Below are 18,429 nucleotides of genomic sequence, written 5' to 3'. Positions count from 1 at the left end.
AAGATTCCGCAGAATAATTTATTATGAGTCTATTTGATAACTAGCCATTTGATTGCAAACATTTTTCAAACAGTTGCAAGAATTCTGCAGATTACTATTATATATTATTATTATTAACAAAGACTTGATTTCAGACAAGTGATTGACAGAAGCCTAAATATCGATTTCGATATTTCTAAGATCAGAAATGTTCCGTGGATAACCCCTAATGTTTAACGATTAACTGATTTACCTACATGGTGCCTTGTAATTCAGTTAATCAAACATTATACATTTTATTAAGTAATTATTGGTTTTTAATTCTTCCGTTTGCCTTTTAATTAAATTTAACTTTATGTAATATTATAATTTACATATAGGTACTATAAAAAAGCTTTTATATATTCTGGCCCAGAGCTCAACACACAAAAATAAGTAGTAGTAATGTTAGCTAAACACAACAATAAGAATTGCAACAAGAAATATAAAGAGAGCCTCTTGTCTGCTTCCTAACAATTGGCTATTGCTTTACGAAATTGTAGATAGTATAGATAACACAGAATAGCCGTTGTATGGAGACCTCTAAGGATCATAGCGGATAGGGCGATACGTAGTCGCTTAACGATGTCGTGGATGACAGCGACGATTCTCGAAATCGATCCGCATTTGGAACTCCCGGTGGTGGTGTTCGTAGAAGTGTACCGGTTTGAAGTGGAAGCCAGGGCGAGCGACCGTGCAGCGTCCGCGAAGGTTGGACGAATGAGGACTCGAGCCCTGATCTGTAGCAAGCATCATCATCAGCAAGCCTGCCGACGGAGGAGCCGCTCCCACTCGAGTCGCTGGGTGGAACGAAGACACGGCATACTCACATTCAGACTGACGCTGGTGCTTACCATACATGATGGTTTCGGTAGGTAGCTGCATTGGATAGCGAAGCGAAACGCTACGCTACGCTCTCTTGCCAGGGTAGCTACGTATCGAACACGATATGTTACGCCTTGATAAATGTGCCGTGGGCCCCAGAAATATTTTCTTAGACCTATTATTTATTTCTGTACGGCATTATAAAAAAAGTACAATATTTTTTTATATTATTTTATTGTTTTGAAAACTAATTTTATTATATTATAAACAATAATTATAGTTGGTACTTCAGATTCGCTCTTTGAAGTTCTAAGGATGAACAACAGAATACAATTACTACTACATGATGTACATTGGTTTAAGAAGACTTTTAAAATAATTTATTCGAAGCTGTTTGTAGAATTAAAATACATATATTTTCTTTTATGAGACAAGAAGTCTTATTTTTGGGAACCCTTTAAGGGCGAACAAGTAATATTTAAGATTAAATTTTAATCTAGTTATACATAATTACATAAAATATTTACTTAGAAATAAGCTCATTAAATACCTTATTTTTTTTAGAAAATATTTACAATATACCACTTTAGTTTAAAGTACGCTCACGTCCAAATAGTATTCTTTGAAAGAATAATGTTGATATTACAGACTAACTATACATAATAGAGCATTAAAAATATTGTCAGGTCGTATATGTATAAACGATACGGTGACAGTTATAAAACCTTTACACTAGGTACCTACTTTCTCGAATTTACTAGGTACACAAATAGGTACAATGTACGTACATTGTCATTTAAAGGTTAACAACAAAGTATTTAATCTTCTGAAACTGAACTCAGTAATTGGTGCGAATACTTATCAAAAATAAAAGAATTATGAAACCCTCAAACACCATAAATATGAAATAATCCATTTGGTGGCGTTTTACTTATTTTCATTTATTTCTTTGAGTTATATAGCCTTCACGTTAAAATTTATGTTTAACCGGAGTACTGACGTACTATCTTCGCCCATTGTTGTGGAAAATTTCTTTGCACGTAGGAGAGGGTACGTTGAATTTGTTTGGTTTCTTGTGGTGAGCATTGTGGACAGGCTCCTCTTAGAACTAATGGCGCGAGAGCTGAAAAAAAAGCAATAATTAAGTATAAAATATAATATAGGTAAGTTTAAATTGCCATTTACCACAAAATGGAACAAATCACGGTAAATATTAAGGATGTATGTGAGGTCAAATTCACAGTACATCTATTTATTTTTTAAGGTTAATTTTCGTGTAAATGTCAATGCCCAATCATTTCTGTCACACAAGTCGGTACAAATTTCCTAATAAAAATAAACTTTGATTTTACTCAATAAAATTGGAAAAAAACGACAAATTATTAAAAAATGTTCATTTCGTATTAAATCAGATTGATCACGTTTTTTCTAATCGACCTTTTTCTTGACTAAAATTAGATTTCAATGGACCATAAAATGGTCAAGATCAAAATAAATAGACTTTATAAGTATTAGAAATTTATATGATTTACCTACCTTATAAGTAATTGACAGAATGTATAATTATAAACTTCTTACTGAAGAATATTTCTATTATAATTAAACGAACAACATTTTTTTAGAGCTGCGCCGTATCCTAGATAACTGTACCACATGTGATTCACATTTTTTCTATTATTACCAACTACTCATGTTACATTTTGATATTAATTGGAGATAAATGCGAATCAAGTTATGACTTGTGGCTGTAGTTGTCATGTTTTTAAGCGAGATCGTCATTGAGGTGAAGTAGTCTTGACACAATTACGAGTTTAAAAATTAAAATTTTACAATGTCACCATATTATTTTTAAAGCACCATTGAAATAAGACTTTACCTATATGACAAATTAGGTACTTTATTTGTTAATATAATTTATATTTTAAGTTTTTAGTTATTTTGAGATTTTCCTTAGATGCGAAAGCATATACTTAAATAATTTCTCTTCTTTAGCATGTAATGATATTACTATCTCTTTAGGTTACATAAATCGTGAGAAAGATTTGCTTTTATAAAACAACTTACTTTTCAATCGTTTTCCAATTGGATCACACGGTGCCTCTCCGAGAGCACATTTGAGTTGTCTCTGAATGAACCGCTTATCATTAAGGGCGTCCTCCAAAGCTGTGTCTGATACTTGTGGCCTCTGGCTCTGTGTAGCACACACTGCCATCATAGCACACAATACCAGAATGTATGTTAACTGTAAAAATAAGACATATATCTTAATATTATTATTCTTGGTTAATTTCAATATTATTCATAAAGTATAATCAAATAGAGTACATCACGGCACTTATAAGCTCATTTCATTTGCAATATTTATTATTCTATATATTAATATAAAATGTTTAAATTACCTACAAATTATCTATATACTATTAGGTATGTACATTTGTATTATATATAATGCGCTTTTTTACATATTACAAACGAGAAACATCGCGACCGGGCAAGAGACTTCTTCAGCAAAAATAAACACTTTGAAAAATAACTTGTATGTCTTATTAAGCAGAAAAAACCCGGCACAAATAAACATCCAAGTTAGTAAAATTGTAAAAAAGTTAATGTGGAATATGATTCATTCTTAATTAATTAAAAAAAATAAACATGTTTGTTCTTTGGTGACCTTCTTGTTTAAATACGAGTAAATGACATGGTTGTGTAGTGAAGAAACTGTGCCGTAAGTGACTGTAAGTCATATGTGACACGCGATTTTAAATAACACTGACACCATCGCGGAACGTGCTTAGGAATTTAATTATTAACCAATCTGCAACAATCGACGATAACACTCAGCTATCGTTTTAGTTTAATGATTTTTCATTTTATATTGAACTACCTCTTGTGTTTGTGTTTAAGCAATAAGTAAATAAGCAATAAGTTTCAATTTATCCAAGGTTGCCAATTCCATTTGTTAAAAACTAGGACAAAAAGTATATTAGAATACACTGACAACACTAAAACTCTAGTCTGGATTATGTATGAATGATAGTAAATTTATTAAGTGTCCCACGGCTGAGTTAAGAGCACCTCTCCCTTCGAGAGAAAATTTGGAGTATATCACGCTACTGCATGTTGGTAGAAACACAAGTTGCAGATATTCATTTGACACATAGAAGTTTTCTCGCGATATAAAGTAAAACACTTTACCGCCGAGGACGATATGACTTTTAAACAAATTAAGACCGGCATAGACCCTACTCTAACATACCTACTCTAATTAAAAACAATATTACTTAAGCAAAGACAATTTTACTAATTTTTACTAATCTATTCTTCTATTTAATATTATAAATGTGAAAGTAACTTTGTCTGTCTGTCTGTCGCTGTTTGCCAAACCAATGAACCGAATTTGACGAAATTTGGTATGAAGGCTACTTTTTTTGAGTAACATATGACAACCAACCCACTAAAACGCGAGCGCAGCCGCGGGCGACAAATAGTATTATATATTCCTAAAAGACATATAATCAGAAAGAGAAACATATATGATAATTTGTTAATTAATAATTCGACTTACAATGACTTACTCAAGTAAGTAAGGATTTAGCTCGCTCTTTAGCGAGAACGACACCTTCTGTTTGTTTACTGAAATTATTTTCCTTTAGTCCACAATAAAGTGTATTATTATTAATTCGTTAAATCTAATTAAGACTTAAAAATTAGAAACTATAAATTGTTATGAAATAAAAATTACGTAATTTTGTCACATTAGTTTTGATGCAACATAATAAAATGGGGCAAGTATCAAAATACAATTAATTCCCCGGATTCTACAATTTTAAGATACTTTATAAAGCTAAAAACACACCGGAGTCCTAGTTATGCGATTTTTTATTTTAATTTACATTTTACATAAAGTGGGCTGTTTTGGTTACCCACCTTTACAATTGGGCACATGGGGCAAGTGCCCAGGGCCCCCTCCTGAGAGTAAGGTGAGTAAAGTGATTTGTAAGAAATAACTAACATATTTATCAAAAAATTCATTGGTGCCCAAGGGCCCCAGCATAGCTTGAGACGGCTCTGCTCACCAGTCATGCTAATAAGTTATGATTACTCGATTACTCATCCTAACCATAATAATAATAATGACTTTGTTATTATCATTATGGTTATACATCAAATTATATTTTATTGCTATTGAACTTTATTACCAATTTCAAAGCAGTTATTTTACAAGCTCAAATTACCGCATCTCTTAGCTAGATGAGCACATTTCATCTATGTAGTAGTGTAGTATCTATATACTTAAAGCAACGCTTGTAAAACATATTAAAGATTAGACATGTGTTTGTATGTTATCCGTGAAGTACACGCTTTTAGCTCAAAACAATTTACGATAACTTATTTTTAGTTTAAATAAAGAACTCTTTTAATTTATTTATAGTGAGTGATCGTGATAGTGAGTGATTCGTGATCATATGCGTCAAAACATAATAACCTCCTTTTTGGAAGTTGTTTTAAAGATTGACAAAATGTAGATTTAAGATAGACATAGATCTATTTCAAATTAGTTAGATAGGATCGATTTAAATCTCGGATCCTAGAAACATAATTAAGATATTATTTCGATGGATGTGTATTATTGCCAATATTTATCTTTAGGCTTTTTAGCTAATAATTTAATACATACCTATTAATTATTTATTACAGAAATGCCCAGCAAAGACCCTACTCATTCTTCGTTCTTGCATACTCTCAAATGTCAAATATAACAGATTCCTAATACTAATCAAAGATATTACTGTTTTACCACGGACAGTTTACTACTTTTTACTAGTTTGACATATTCCTAACAGTAAGAAAGCTAAGCAACAATGCTTAGTACTGGCGTGTTCCAGTCTAAAGGATGAATGTAAGGTTGGTGGTGCATTGATGATATAAATAGGAAATATTAACTGGCGAGAATAAGCCGGACGTAACTTTAACTTTAGAGAAAGGCAGAATAAGACTTGAGCTTCGTGTTTTTGTAATTACTGACTCATTTTAGTTTAACACGAACGAGCAATGTTGCAGTATCATAAACTCATGTATGTATGTAACAAACAATGAGTAAGAGCGTAATCTTTTTTCGAAGAATCAATTTGGTACAGTTCCTTTCGATAGAGTAAACATTAATTTGTTGATAAGAATACAATAAAATGAAAAAAATAGTTTTATAAAAAACACATTGTTTCTAAGTTCAATCTCTAAAAAAGTAATAAAGCAGATGTAAAAAGTAATTATATCTTATTTTATAGAGTATTTCAGAATTTAGATAAGTTAAAATTTATATTTATACTACTTAAATGTATGTATAAACAGCCGTATAAAGTGTGCACTAGAATATATTAGTGTTATTTAGAAAAACCTAATATAGACATAGGTATATATTTTTTTCAAAGGACTAATGTTTTAAAAATACAATGTGACAGGATTACATTTTATTATTCAAGTAATTAAAAAAATATATTAATTTTGGTATAGAATACAAATAAAAAATAAAATATAAACAATCATATACCTAATAATCTACTTCGTTTTGAAATTCTATGACGTAAAAATCAATGGATAATATTAATTTAGAGTAAAATTTCAATTATTTTCTAAATCTTACAATTTTTTTTATTTAATAAAAATAAATTATCAGCAAATATTAAGTATATTTATCATTATAGTTTATTTACTCAAGCATAGTCAAATATAATTTAAGGACTATATCCTTATAGATAAAATATCTGCTATAAGGCAACACTAAACAAAAACAGAAAATGCGAGGAAATACTGCACGTTATATATTTTTTCCTACATTTACTATCCTAGTGGACAGCTGCACTCTAGCTAAATCTCCGTTCGAAATCAAAACTAGACGTCGTACTAAATGATACGACATAAAATCGTTATAATATTTACATTTACTTGGTGGTAGATCTTTGCTGGTGGATAGTATGTGATCACCACTGACAATGGGCTGCCATAAATTATCACAGTAAGTCGGTTTTTAAAATTTTACGATTATTAAGTGCCAATTTTATTCCTTAGAGAATAGATTTGCTGGACCAACCTTGTATAAATACTGTTTGAGTCATGACACGAGATACATAAGGATGACCATGTAATACTTTAAGTAAACCAAAAATGAGGATAATTACCGTCAAGTACATACTGATTTAAAAAAATGCAAGTACATATTAATTTCTTGTAATGATTGCCCTTCACCTATTAACATGAATATAACAACAGCGTAAAATAGGAATCTTATTTTATCCCAGAAGTCTATACATGTAGAAAAATAAATGTTTTCTGATTAAGTAACTTTCCATGGGGTTTGAGTTCGTTGATGTCTTTAATATGCGAACATGTACTTGTGTTATATTTAATCACCTAGATTCTAGATACTATATTGTATTCGATAAAATTATGTTGATAGACTGAGTTTCAATGATTGAATATCAATTGATTTATTTTAAAATATAATTTTAAGAATAAGTACTTATAACTATTATCATTTGTATAACTAACTTTAATCATTTGTTAGACGTTTTATCTTAATACACTACCGAATAACATAAGTTAAATAAAATCAAATAGTAAACAAGTCAATCAAGCAAGTGAAAAATTGCGCCCTTCGCGAGTTCAATAATCTACATTCGACGAAAGCTTTACAACGTGATGCGAACAGGAAAATTAACGTTATTGTGAAATAATAAAGTAATATTCTTACCTGCATCCTTATTCGTTCTGGTATAGCTTGGTACACTTTTACTTTCCGTAAGTCCCAAATGACCCGGATTTATACAGTGATTTCTAAACTGTTTCGCGGTTCGCGTGCGAATGCAAACTGGGTGCGTTGCAACGAGCGCGCGGTCGTAGAGAGAATGCTTCGAAGGTAATGCCGTAACCGCTTACTTAACAAGACCCCCTCTTTCCTTACCAATTTGTATATGTACAGTTCATTCACATAGAATTTGTTAAATCTATAATAACTTTGAAAAGAGGATAATCATCTGAGTATAGGTATATTGGTTATATGCTATATACAAATAAGTATATTACAAAGTTTTAAACGTTAAAACCATTCAGTTTATTGTGTAGTTATCATTTCTATTAAGATAAAAGTGATCAGAACTGAATATAAAAAAGGAAGAATAATTAAATTTGACGCTAAATAACAATAAAAATTCAACAAGAAGTTTAAATAAAACAAAAAAAAAACATATTTGAAAATTTATATATTTTTATTATTAATTTGTTAAATTCTCTGGAAATGAACTGTAATACTACTACGCCTTCGTTACGTGACAGAAAAATGACTAAATAATATAAAACAGACCATCCGGCACAACACTTTATTATATAAACAAAATTATAGATAAATAGACAACTTAAATTTTATTTCTTGATATTGTAACCTATAATTTAGGTCAATGTTTTACAATTCAGAAGTTCAATTTAATCGCGTTTCCGGAATTGTTAATAAAAACTTACACAAACTTTATTAACGTAATCTATGTTTAATATTGTTAGCAGTTTATTATATTTTGTTATTGAGACCATATATTCATTGTTTGTAATTAATGTTTACTAATTAATTAGAACAATAAAGTGCAAATAATTTATTTGACTGAACCAACATTAAGTGATTATAAGCATATAAATTATATTTAAAACATCCTAATTATGTTTATTAAGTGCGAATATACTCTAATTACTAAATTACAATATATATCGTATACAAAAATATTATTCTAAGGATTTTTTGCTCAATGTCGTTTATAATTCGTATAAATTTATATTTATAAATATGTACTTAACAATATGTATTTGAACGTATAGTTATTGTAAGTTATGATGTTCTTCATGTAATTTTTTTTTCTCAGCCGTATTGACGAACAATTTTTGCCCATTCCCACGGATAGTTTCTCTGGACGTAGGCAAGTGTACGTCGAATCTGACGCGTCTCTTGCAAAGAACATTGACGACATGAGCCGCGCAACACTAGAGGGGCCAACGCTGAAAAAAATATAGTGTCAACTCAATATACAGCGGGGATTACATATTATAGTATTTATAAATATGTATATGAACAAGAATACATTAAGAAACTATAAACCATTATAATACAAAGATATATTATAAAACACTATCAAAATAGAGCAAACTACTACTAGAGTCTGCTTAGAACTTCAACCTATAATACTGCTCGTTACAAATAGTACGTATTTTCTATAATAATATGAAAAAACGTAAAACAATATATTCTTAAATAAAAAATAATAATAATAAAATGGTATGTTATAAATACGTAATGTAGACTTAATTATTTTTTTATTTCATAGGTGTACATCTAAAAAGTTTTTTCATAAAACTCCCGAAACAGTTTCGTAAAATTATCGCAATTAAATTAATTATTATTTTATATTTATTAACAAATATATATAATATATCATACACACGCATACAATAGTGTAATACAATATGCTCAAATCGAATATTTATAATTTTGAAAACCACTGGTAGAGCTTTGTCCGTACGGGCCTGCGCCAGTCTGGGTAAATACCCAGACTGGCGTATCCTGGCCCACTCATCAATTATTTTACAACCAAACGTTAAACGTTAACTCATATTGTTGCATTGCGGTTTGCAAAGTGAGTCAGCCAGAAACAAAAGGAACTTAACGTCTTAGATCCCGTGGTTGGCGGCGCATTGACTTTGTAAGTACAATGGTTTGTTCTTTTCGTCATGCACATAATTCGTTATTTACAATAAATTAATGTAATTATGAAACCGTACTCGACCAATGTGTACTGGAGATAGCAAGGAATAATAAAAATAATTTAAGCAATACGTACTTCTGAGTCTTATACCCACGGGGTCACATGGCCCCTCTCCTAGAGCACATTTAATGTGCCGCTGCATAGTTCCTCGGTCAGTTAAAATTTTCTCTAACTGATTATCAGACATCTGTGGCAATGCCATTACTGAGATGCAGATGAGAGTCAGAAAAATGATCGACAATAAACCCTGAAAATAAAATAAATAGGACCATCAAGGTGTCTCGGAATACTTTTGATTTACATTATTTACTTACAAAATAATTGAAATGTTATTAGCAGTTATTTTATTCTTCTGTTTTCAAAATTAGCATCTGACCTACAAATCTTAACGAAGACCGGTTAAAAATCAATAAATATTTATTAAAAACAGGTTATATTACATCCGATCATATACATATTTGTCACAATATTTACAAATTTTAATTAATTTAATTCAATTCTATAACACATTCTTTTATTTATACAAAAATATTTTAAATAAGCTTTTCTATTACTTTACAAGTATCATGATGAGGATATGAACTCTGGAAATAGCCGCGAAAAAATAATTAAACGATCTAATTCTTATATACTTAATTCTTACCCCAAGGGTTCTTTGCAGATGATCTATAATATAATTTTTTTAGTTGAATGAAATATTATAAATTTAACGAATTGTTACTACAACATCAACGACTCAGATGTTTGATTTCGTTTTTTTAAGAGTAAACTATAAAATAAATAAATACACATACCAGTACTATATACGTACATAAAGTATTCAAAGTGTAGGAAATATCACAAATTGATTCGAATTTAATTTTAAGCAGTTATTGTTAAAATATATGATCATTTAATTCCTTTCATAGCGGAATAGGTTTAGCAAATTAGCAATGAATTATTGTGGAATAATAAGCAACCGATCTGCATATAGTAGTTTACAAAAAGACGGAAGATTGTATTAATCGGACATGGCCAGTCTTGAACCTTGAAAGTTCATTTCAAGTAGGTATGCCAAAGTTTCTTGTTTTGTCAAGTAGCATTTGAGATTTTAATGGTGTACCGTTCTTTGTTCGTATAATTTTTAAGAGTCAAGCGAGCACATATTTTTTTTGCAAGTCTTAAATCAAATTATTATAAATATTTTTGTATTAATTGTTAGTTTATGATGACTCATCATGAAAATTGAAAATAAAGTATTGTCCATGATATTTTTATTTTAAAATTTAATATGTAGAGATTATATTAACAATAATAGCAATATTTACAAAGGGGCCGAGATATATAACTTTATTTGACATAATGTATAGCAAATGTTAATAATAGGTAGTACGTAGGTTACCTTGACTTTTAATATAAGAAAACATTGATATGGAATAGGGTATTTGGCTTTTTTTTTTGTTCCATTGTGTTCAAAGTTATTAAGTTAAGTTATTATTGTTAGTATTTTTGAATCAGAGAAACTTTGTACTAAATTTAAATAACTACTCATAAAATAAAATCTATTTACCGAGCTTTAGTTTCTAAAGCAATCCGATTCTCGCTTACTTTCAAAGAAATCCAGAATTTATGTATGAAAATATTGCATAAAAATTCAAAGTTAACTGAGAAGGCTGATTTTAGATGGAGGCTTAGAAAATTATAACTTGAAATTGTTCACGAAGATTTCCTAGCTTTGTTTTTTGCGAAAATTCGACTTTCTGTCATGATATGAGAATTGTGATTTAATACTTTTTTGTTGCTTTTATTACGCTCCATAATTTAGGTCATATGCATTTGTATATTGAAATATGTAAAATGATCAATGACTGAACTAGAGACAATGGATATGTATTTATATTTCATGAAGACTATTTATACCAGTAATTTCTTGTGCATTAAATTGTTGTACGCCTTTAAATGTTGCATAATTTTTCAGTGATCGACTTATTATTTAGCTAAGAATAAACTAAGAGGAAAACAGCTTTAACTCATTCCTGTGTTAATTACGACACTTTAAAAAAAGAAACTACCTAAAACGATTTTTAATATCTTAAAACTATTATGTATAAGATATATCAACATTTTCGTTTCGTGTTCTTGGTATATAATTATAGTAATATCGCTTATGTCTTTTAATAGGATACAAGCTATCGACCACGAGGCTACCTTTCATTAAATCTATCGAGTGATTTCCGTGTACCTATTGCAAATATGCAAATTTTTAAAATATTTATTTGAGACTATAAATTATTACTGAATTAAATACCAGTACGTGTTAAATTTTTAATATATTATTTAAAATATATATTTTCGTCCTTGAATGTGAATTTTTATGAACAATATTTACGATATGTATCTTTGGAATCAAACATTAGTAAATTTATTTATTATAAGCCGCAATAATATACTTACTAAACACGGACAAAATTTACATTATATTTAGTACTTTTTCCTAACAAATAAGTATAATCAATGTAGGTAAGTACCAACATAGTGTATAACATAATATATTTAATACCATATACATATTTATATATTTAACAGGATTTAAATATAAATTTGAAATGATAACAGTTTTAAAATATACTGTACAAAGTAACTCCAGTTTACGTACCTAGTCAGTCTAATTAACGCATTAAGCACTTCCCGGAATCCCTTGTCTTGTGTGCCACATAAGCTGTTAATCTCTCAACGCCAACAAAGGGACAAAAATATAATAGTACATATTATAATTTATAAATACCTTCATTATCACTATAAAAGCTTCCTCGAGCTTACGACTATGCTTCAAATAGATCCTTACGATGACTACGGATAATTTTCATTAAACTTTTATGTTACGACACCAGTATTTGGGCAACGTACGGACGACGCATAGGGACAGACTGCCCGTAATCATCGTATTAACTAATCTGGACTCCCTCCCCCTGTTTGAGGTGATTAGGCGTCAATGTCTTATGATAACTCGTTAACACGAAATTCGACCGGTATTTGTACTATTAGTCAAAAATGCGCCGATAGTTTATAACAAGAAACATAAAGATTTGTATAGTTATCGGGAAATAGAAGGGGAAATATGATATTTTTTAATTCTATTCTTTTAGTGACATAGACTCATTTTTTTCTTGACATGCTTTAGATATAGGAATAACTAGTCAACATAATTTGATTTAATTTATTTGATTAGATCTGAATCCGTAGGTATGCGTTGAATAACATATCAGTCAACAGTTGGCTCAGTTAGTTAGCTCATTTTTCGTTATAAAGTCAACAACGTTTCTGTGGTAAAGTTTATGCCTAGTTTCCGATATTTGATAAATATATCAGCAATACAATGTATCAAATGAAACCATATATTTAAAACACACGCGTCTTATGTTAAATAGCTAGTATCACAGCACGCACACAATCATGTCAATTATCATGGACATCGTGTGATGCAGAGCGCTTGAAAAACGATAGCTGATGTTACTAATACTTTTCCGCGTGTTACGCGTTTAATTTGGTTATTTTTTGTTGCGATTGGAAAGCAACAATCTACCTAGACTTATAAGTAATGATAATAAAAGTAAACGTTATATATTTTTTAAGTCTGTTCCGTGTCACATATTATGATCATTATTACATAGCTAAGTATTTTATTTTCAATTTAATTAAATTTTGACACTTGAATATTATTAACCAAACATAAAAACTTATGCTAACTTATGCCTTTGTATTATAATTGGAACACAGTGTAAGATTCCAACATCTAAAACAATAAATATTAAATATATATAATAAATATGGTAGGCACTAATACTCTGCAGCGCCAATTACTTAGTTAATAGGACTAGGAAGTATCATGGTTAGTATTAACATACTTTTACTCAATATATGTTTCGCTCTACCTTTAACCTGCGTAATTAATAATACTCAAAGTACCTACGCAACATTAATATATTATCTTTTTAGGCTGTATGTCAACTGACGACAATAGTAAGTAGTAGTAAAACTAATTTTATATAGCTTTTTTTTCTTCAATATCATTAATGCTCATACACAAATCAGATTAAGTTATTTTTTAATTTCACAAGACCTTTAACAAAAAATTTTTTGCTTAATGCAATATTAAAATAGCAAGACTTGCATGAGGAAATGTCCTTAGTGAAAATGTCAATTTCGATTTGGCACAGACTATATAGCAATCCAAAAGAATTGTGCAACTTTATACAAATTCACACAATGAATGTCGTTCGATTAAACACTTTCTATATTTTATTTGCAAAATAAACTATTACTAAATAGTTTAAATAGTAAACTATATTGATTTTTACTTACTGTGAATTAATTGTGATTGTAAACATGAGAAATACCTATAAGCTGCCTAATTAACGACTTGTCAGTCAATCATATGTTAGTAATTAATTATGTCAGTGTTTGTTTACTAATGACAGTTTTGATAATCATAATACAATGAATCTTCCTGGAAATGCTGGAGAGTCGTCGTGTAAACGACAAGAAAATGGCGACGCTACCACAGAACCTGACCGCCCACTTAAGAAAGCACGCTTTGCTTGGGAAGTTAAAGGAAAATATCATTTGAGAAATGAGATTTCAGATGAAAAATCTAGTACCTTAAACGAAACTGATAGAGCCGGCTCCTCATCGGAACATGAATGTGAGGCAAAATTAGTAGGAAATACTGAACAAAACCTTGAAATCCTTGGTGATTATCTATTGAAACAGGATTTCAATTCCTTAGATTCTATCACTGATACCAATACATCACTATTGCCTAGTTCAAGCATACCAACAGAAAAACTGTCATACCCGAGATATATTAGTACATTTGAAAGTAGCAGCCGAGACTTCAGTGAAAGTAGCAGCAGTACTGGTGAACGAATGTCAATTCCTAAATCAATGGTTTATTCTAATAAAGACATAGAGGATCAGTGCATTGCACGATGGCAGGCAAGACAGGTAAAGTTGAATAATAAAATGAACTATCAACATGATTTAAAGGATAATTTTCATTTTTTTTTGTAAGTTGAAACTTAGTTTGCAAAATAAACGAAATTCATATTCCTAATTATTGTAATACTAACTAAATTCTCTAATATACTTAATTGAAATATTTTTATAACAACATGATTATTTCAGATGGCAAAATGCTTTGTTGACAATACAATAAACCGTGTCCTAGATAACTGGATGATAGCTCCCTTGCCTGCCGACATGGACAATAACAGAGTTCTTGCTCTCGATGCGGCAGAATTTATTAACAATTTGCCGGGTGACAATAGTATAGAAAATGAGGCTATACTTATGGCAATATCTGCACATGGCTTACAAAACAATTCAAGTTCAAGTAGTAGCAATGAAAATGAACTATCACAAAATTCAAGCAAAGATTTATTTTTATCACCACCTGCAAGCCCTCTCCTATCAGATGACGATACTAATTCAGAGCCTAAACTAAATAACGATAAACAAATTAATCTTGAAGAGACATCTACCAGTGGAATAGACATGTCATGGAACTTCACAAAGGATGTAAAACAGAATGCCAATAGTAATTTACCTTTGTCATTTTATCCCGAAACATCCAGTTCTTCTTATCCATATTATAATGACTCTGATAATCTAAATAGTAGCAATAATGATTTTGATGGAGATGAGAATGTCAACTCTAATGATAATGATATCATGACAAATCATTATGATTTTCTTGATGCTGCTGTTTCATTTGCTATACAATACAAGGGTCTTACTTCATATGGGACAGATTATGGATAATATACAAGATAAAAAAATAGCATAGATATTTGCTGACTTAAATTTATTATAAGTAGTTTAACCACAAAAGATTTTCGGTTGTAAGATGTAAGTGGTGCAAAATAGGTTAACAATTTAATGTGAATATATTGTCATAGTGCCGTGCATACTGTCTGTTACCATGTTTATAATTAATTTACAATCTCTACTGCACAAGATATGAAATCTTTTGCCATGCCATTATTTTTTCATTCAACAAAAAGATTTAGATCTGATTTTGTACATATCTTATTTGTTATAAAGACCATACTGTTTAATCTAGATTTTTAAGAAAATGTATAATAATTTTATATGAGTTGATCATATTTGGAAGCAATTTGGATTTGTGTTATATAAAGTTCAAATGTACATTAAAATATAGGTAATTATAGTAGTACTTATTAATATTCCATTATTATTGAAATTGTGCACACATTGAGGGGTTTAATCATGAAAGTGATTTATTAATCTACAAATATCATTACAACTTGGAATATTTACAGTAACAAAACCCCATTTAAATGTTATACATATATGTACAGATATGATGCTTAGATTTTGTGTAATTATCCAATATAATTTGAAACTTGCTTTAAAGTATGACAGTTGTTGGAAAGTTGCAAAATAATTGTGATATTATTTTAAACTAAACTCTTGAAGTAAAAATCAATTTTATTAGAAAGTACAAAGTATTAATATAAATTCATATCAAGGTGGATAGTAAGGTTGCAGATTTATTAAATGATTTTTTGATTTACTTATATATAAGTTATGATTTATTATATTTTTATACACTCATATTTAATGTATTACTTATTTTGCTGTTGATAGTTATATACTTACGGATGTAATGTAAAAGGGCTTATTCTGATAGACATAGCTGGATTGTATGCCATAATGACATGAGTAATTATATTGTCAATAAAAATATATATGTATAGCCTATGCATTCTATTTCTAAATGCCTGTAACATCTCATGTACTCAGAATGTGTTAAAGCAATGATCTTGCTCTTTATTCAACATATCTCTCGAAAGTCTGCTAAAAGATTAATTAAACGAAATTGTGTTGTCATTAGCATAAAAAGTGTCAAAATCCGTACACTGATTGCACATTTCCGTCGGGTCCAAAAAATACCTATGATAAGTAACAAGTTGAGTCATTAGCTTGTAACTAGATATATTTGTTACAAACACCAAATATATTCTATACCTAATATTCCAATTTCCAACCATAATAGAAGAAAATTCAAATAAACAACATTTGACAGCAAATTGACGCGATATGATTGGTCGAGAGCTTCATTAATCTATGATATTCTCTGTGGGTGGAGAAAAAATGGCGATTTGGACATCGACAAAACTTATCACAATTTTGAAAATAAAGGTAAAATGGAAATAGGTAGTTAGGTGCAATAGTATTATATTATAAATAAAGATATATTAATCAAAAAGTCTTAAGTAGGGCTAATATAGCTGAGTTATTAAAAACGCATGAAATACGAAAATCTAAGGTTTGTTCATCTTTATTCCTACTTTCATTGGAATAGGCTATAGAGGACCCGATCAATCGTCTCGAATTCAAAAAAAATACCTAAATATAAATAAATTTAATACAAACTACTTGTATTTATACACGTACTATGTATATGTCCCATATTGTCAAGTCATTCTATGCCAGGCATTCTTGTATGTAGGTAGGTAAGAGAACCAGCATAGTTGGTTCTTTTAAAATGAAGTATTTCTTCTGCAATATCCCGTAATAAAATGGATTGTCCATTTTAACATGTCTTTGTTTTCAGGTTGAGGCATATAGGTGAAATTCAACTGTCGGAATTAATCCAAACAATTTCTCCGAACATTCCTCGTGATAAATTTTGTAGAAGATGCAAAGTGACCAACATCTCTACGCAAGTCAAAGGATCAAACAAGTCAGAAAGGGCTTGATCGTCGATAATTCGAGTTCCGCTGTGCGTTAAATACAGTCAAATGGAAAAAATGGGCAGCCGCCTAGGTGAGTACAGTATTCTATGTGAGGCCGAATTTGCGCCTTATAGAGGTTTTGGCAATGGGTGGACCTGAAGTACTGCCTTGCCTTGCTGAGCACATCAAGCTTTTTAGATGCCAATTTGGCTTTAAAATAAACGTGGTTTGAAACATCAACGACAAGTATTCAGATTCTAGCTGTGTCAGCGATGGGAATGTTCACAAATCGTGGAAATACGGCAAATGATTATTTTCAGCGGTTAACGCGCAAATTTGTCTTTTTGAAGTGAATTGGATTAGGCTTAGCCAGCCCCAGCCCAAGAATTAGTTTAACAAAGAATTTTAAACACAAGTTTGTTCCGGTTTCCATCTACATATTAGCACGGCCTGTGTATAAGGTGTCTATGGTAGCTACTGTCGTCTGTATACCAGTGAATGCTGTTTTGCAACAAGTCATTGATATGAAGAAACTCCGTCATAACTGTCGTGTGAAGTTAGATGGGCCCGTCTAAATCAAGAGTGTAGGGTTTGCAAAAAATTCCGGGCACCTCGCTGATGACAGTTCTTGTTCCTGTCTTTGACCAGCAATGAAGCGAATAAAATAAAATAATCTTTAGTGGGATGTTAGACCGCCAGAATGCTGCTTGGAACTCGGCGTTGCTTGTTACAGTATAGCGACTTTGTGAATTCATTTTTTTTTAAATTAATTGCTTATCCTAACTACCACTGAACATGAGAAACCGTCAGGAATACTGTATCTACCTCCTAATAATATAATTTAACTAGGTATTAGCGAGCTTATATCACGATTATATTACCATTTTCCAAAAATCTATACTATATTTATAGCAAGCCGTAATCATCGATCTTCGAACCCAAGGTTTCCAATGGTGATGTCTCAGGGAGTGATGCGTTATTTATTACACATACTAGTGTCTTATTCATTTGCCTTGTAGTATATTGACTTTGATGTCTCGTATGACGTC

At 30.3% G+C, this 18,429-nt stretch overlaps 2 protein-coding genes across 2 annotated transcripts; one reads left to right on the top strand and one right to left on the bottom strand.

The window, feature by feature from the left end:
* Positions 1 to 1,092: 1,092 nt before the first annotated feature.
* On the bottom strand, positions 1,093 to 12,650 carry LOC125067880 (ejaculatory bulb-specific protein 3-like). The gene is made up of 5 exons (XM_047676775.1): positions 12,406 to 12,650; positions 9,717 to 9,888; positions 8,759 to 8,877; positions 2,908 to 3,085; positions 1,093 to 1,966 (listed from the first exon to the last, which is right to left on the bottom strand). The coding sequence occupies exons 1-5, from the start codon at positions 12,409 to 12,411 to the stop codon at positions 1,827 to 1,829; spliced, it is 615 nt and encodes a 204-aa protein (XP_047532731.1). The 5' UTR covers positions 12,412 to 12,650; the 3' UTR covers positions 1,093 to 1,826.
* Positions 12,651 to 13,851: 1,201 nt separating this feature from the next.
* LOC125067644 (probable myosin light chain kinase DDB_G0279831) lies at positions 13,852 to 16,411 on the top strand. Its single transcript, XM_047676346.1, has 2 exons — positions 13,852 to 14,624; positions 14,805 to 16,411. Exons 1-2 carry the CDS (start codon positions 14,118 to 14,120, stop codon positions 15,438 to 15,440), a joined length of 1,143 nt encoding a protein of 380 aa, XP_047532302.1. The 5' UTR covers positions 13,852 to 14,117; the 3' UTR covers positions 15,441 to 16,411.
* Positions 16,412 to 18,429: the final 2,018 nt, after the last annotated feature.

This window comes from Vanessa atalanta, chromosome 12, assembly GCF_905147765.1.
Source record: "Vanessa atalanta chromosome 12, ilVanAtal1.2, whole genome shotgun sequence".
Classification (NCBI taxonomy): domain Eukaryota; kingdom Metazoa; phylum Arthropoda; class Insecta; order Lepidoptera; family Nymphalidae; genus Vanessa; species Vanessa atalanta.
Note: the sequence above shows the minus strand (reverse complement) of the source record. Positions and strands in the feature narration are given on the sequence as shown.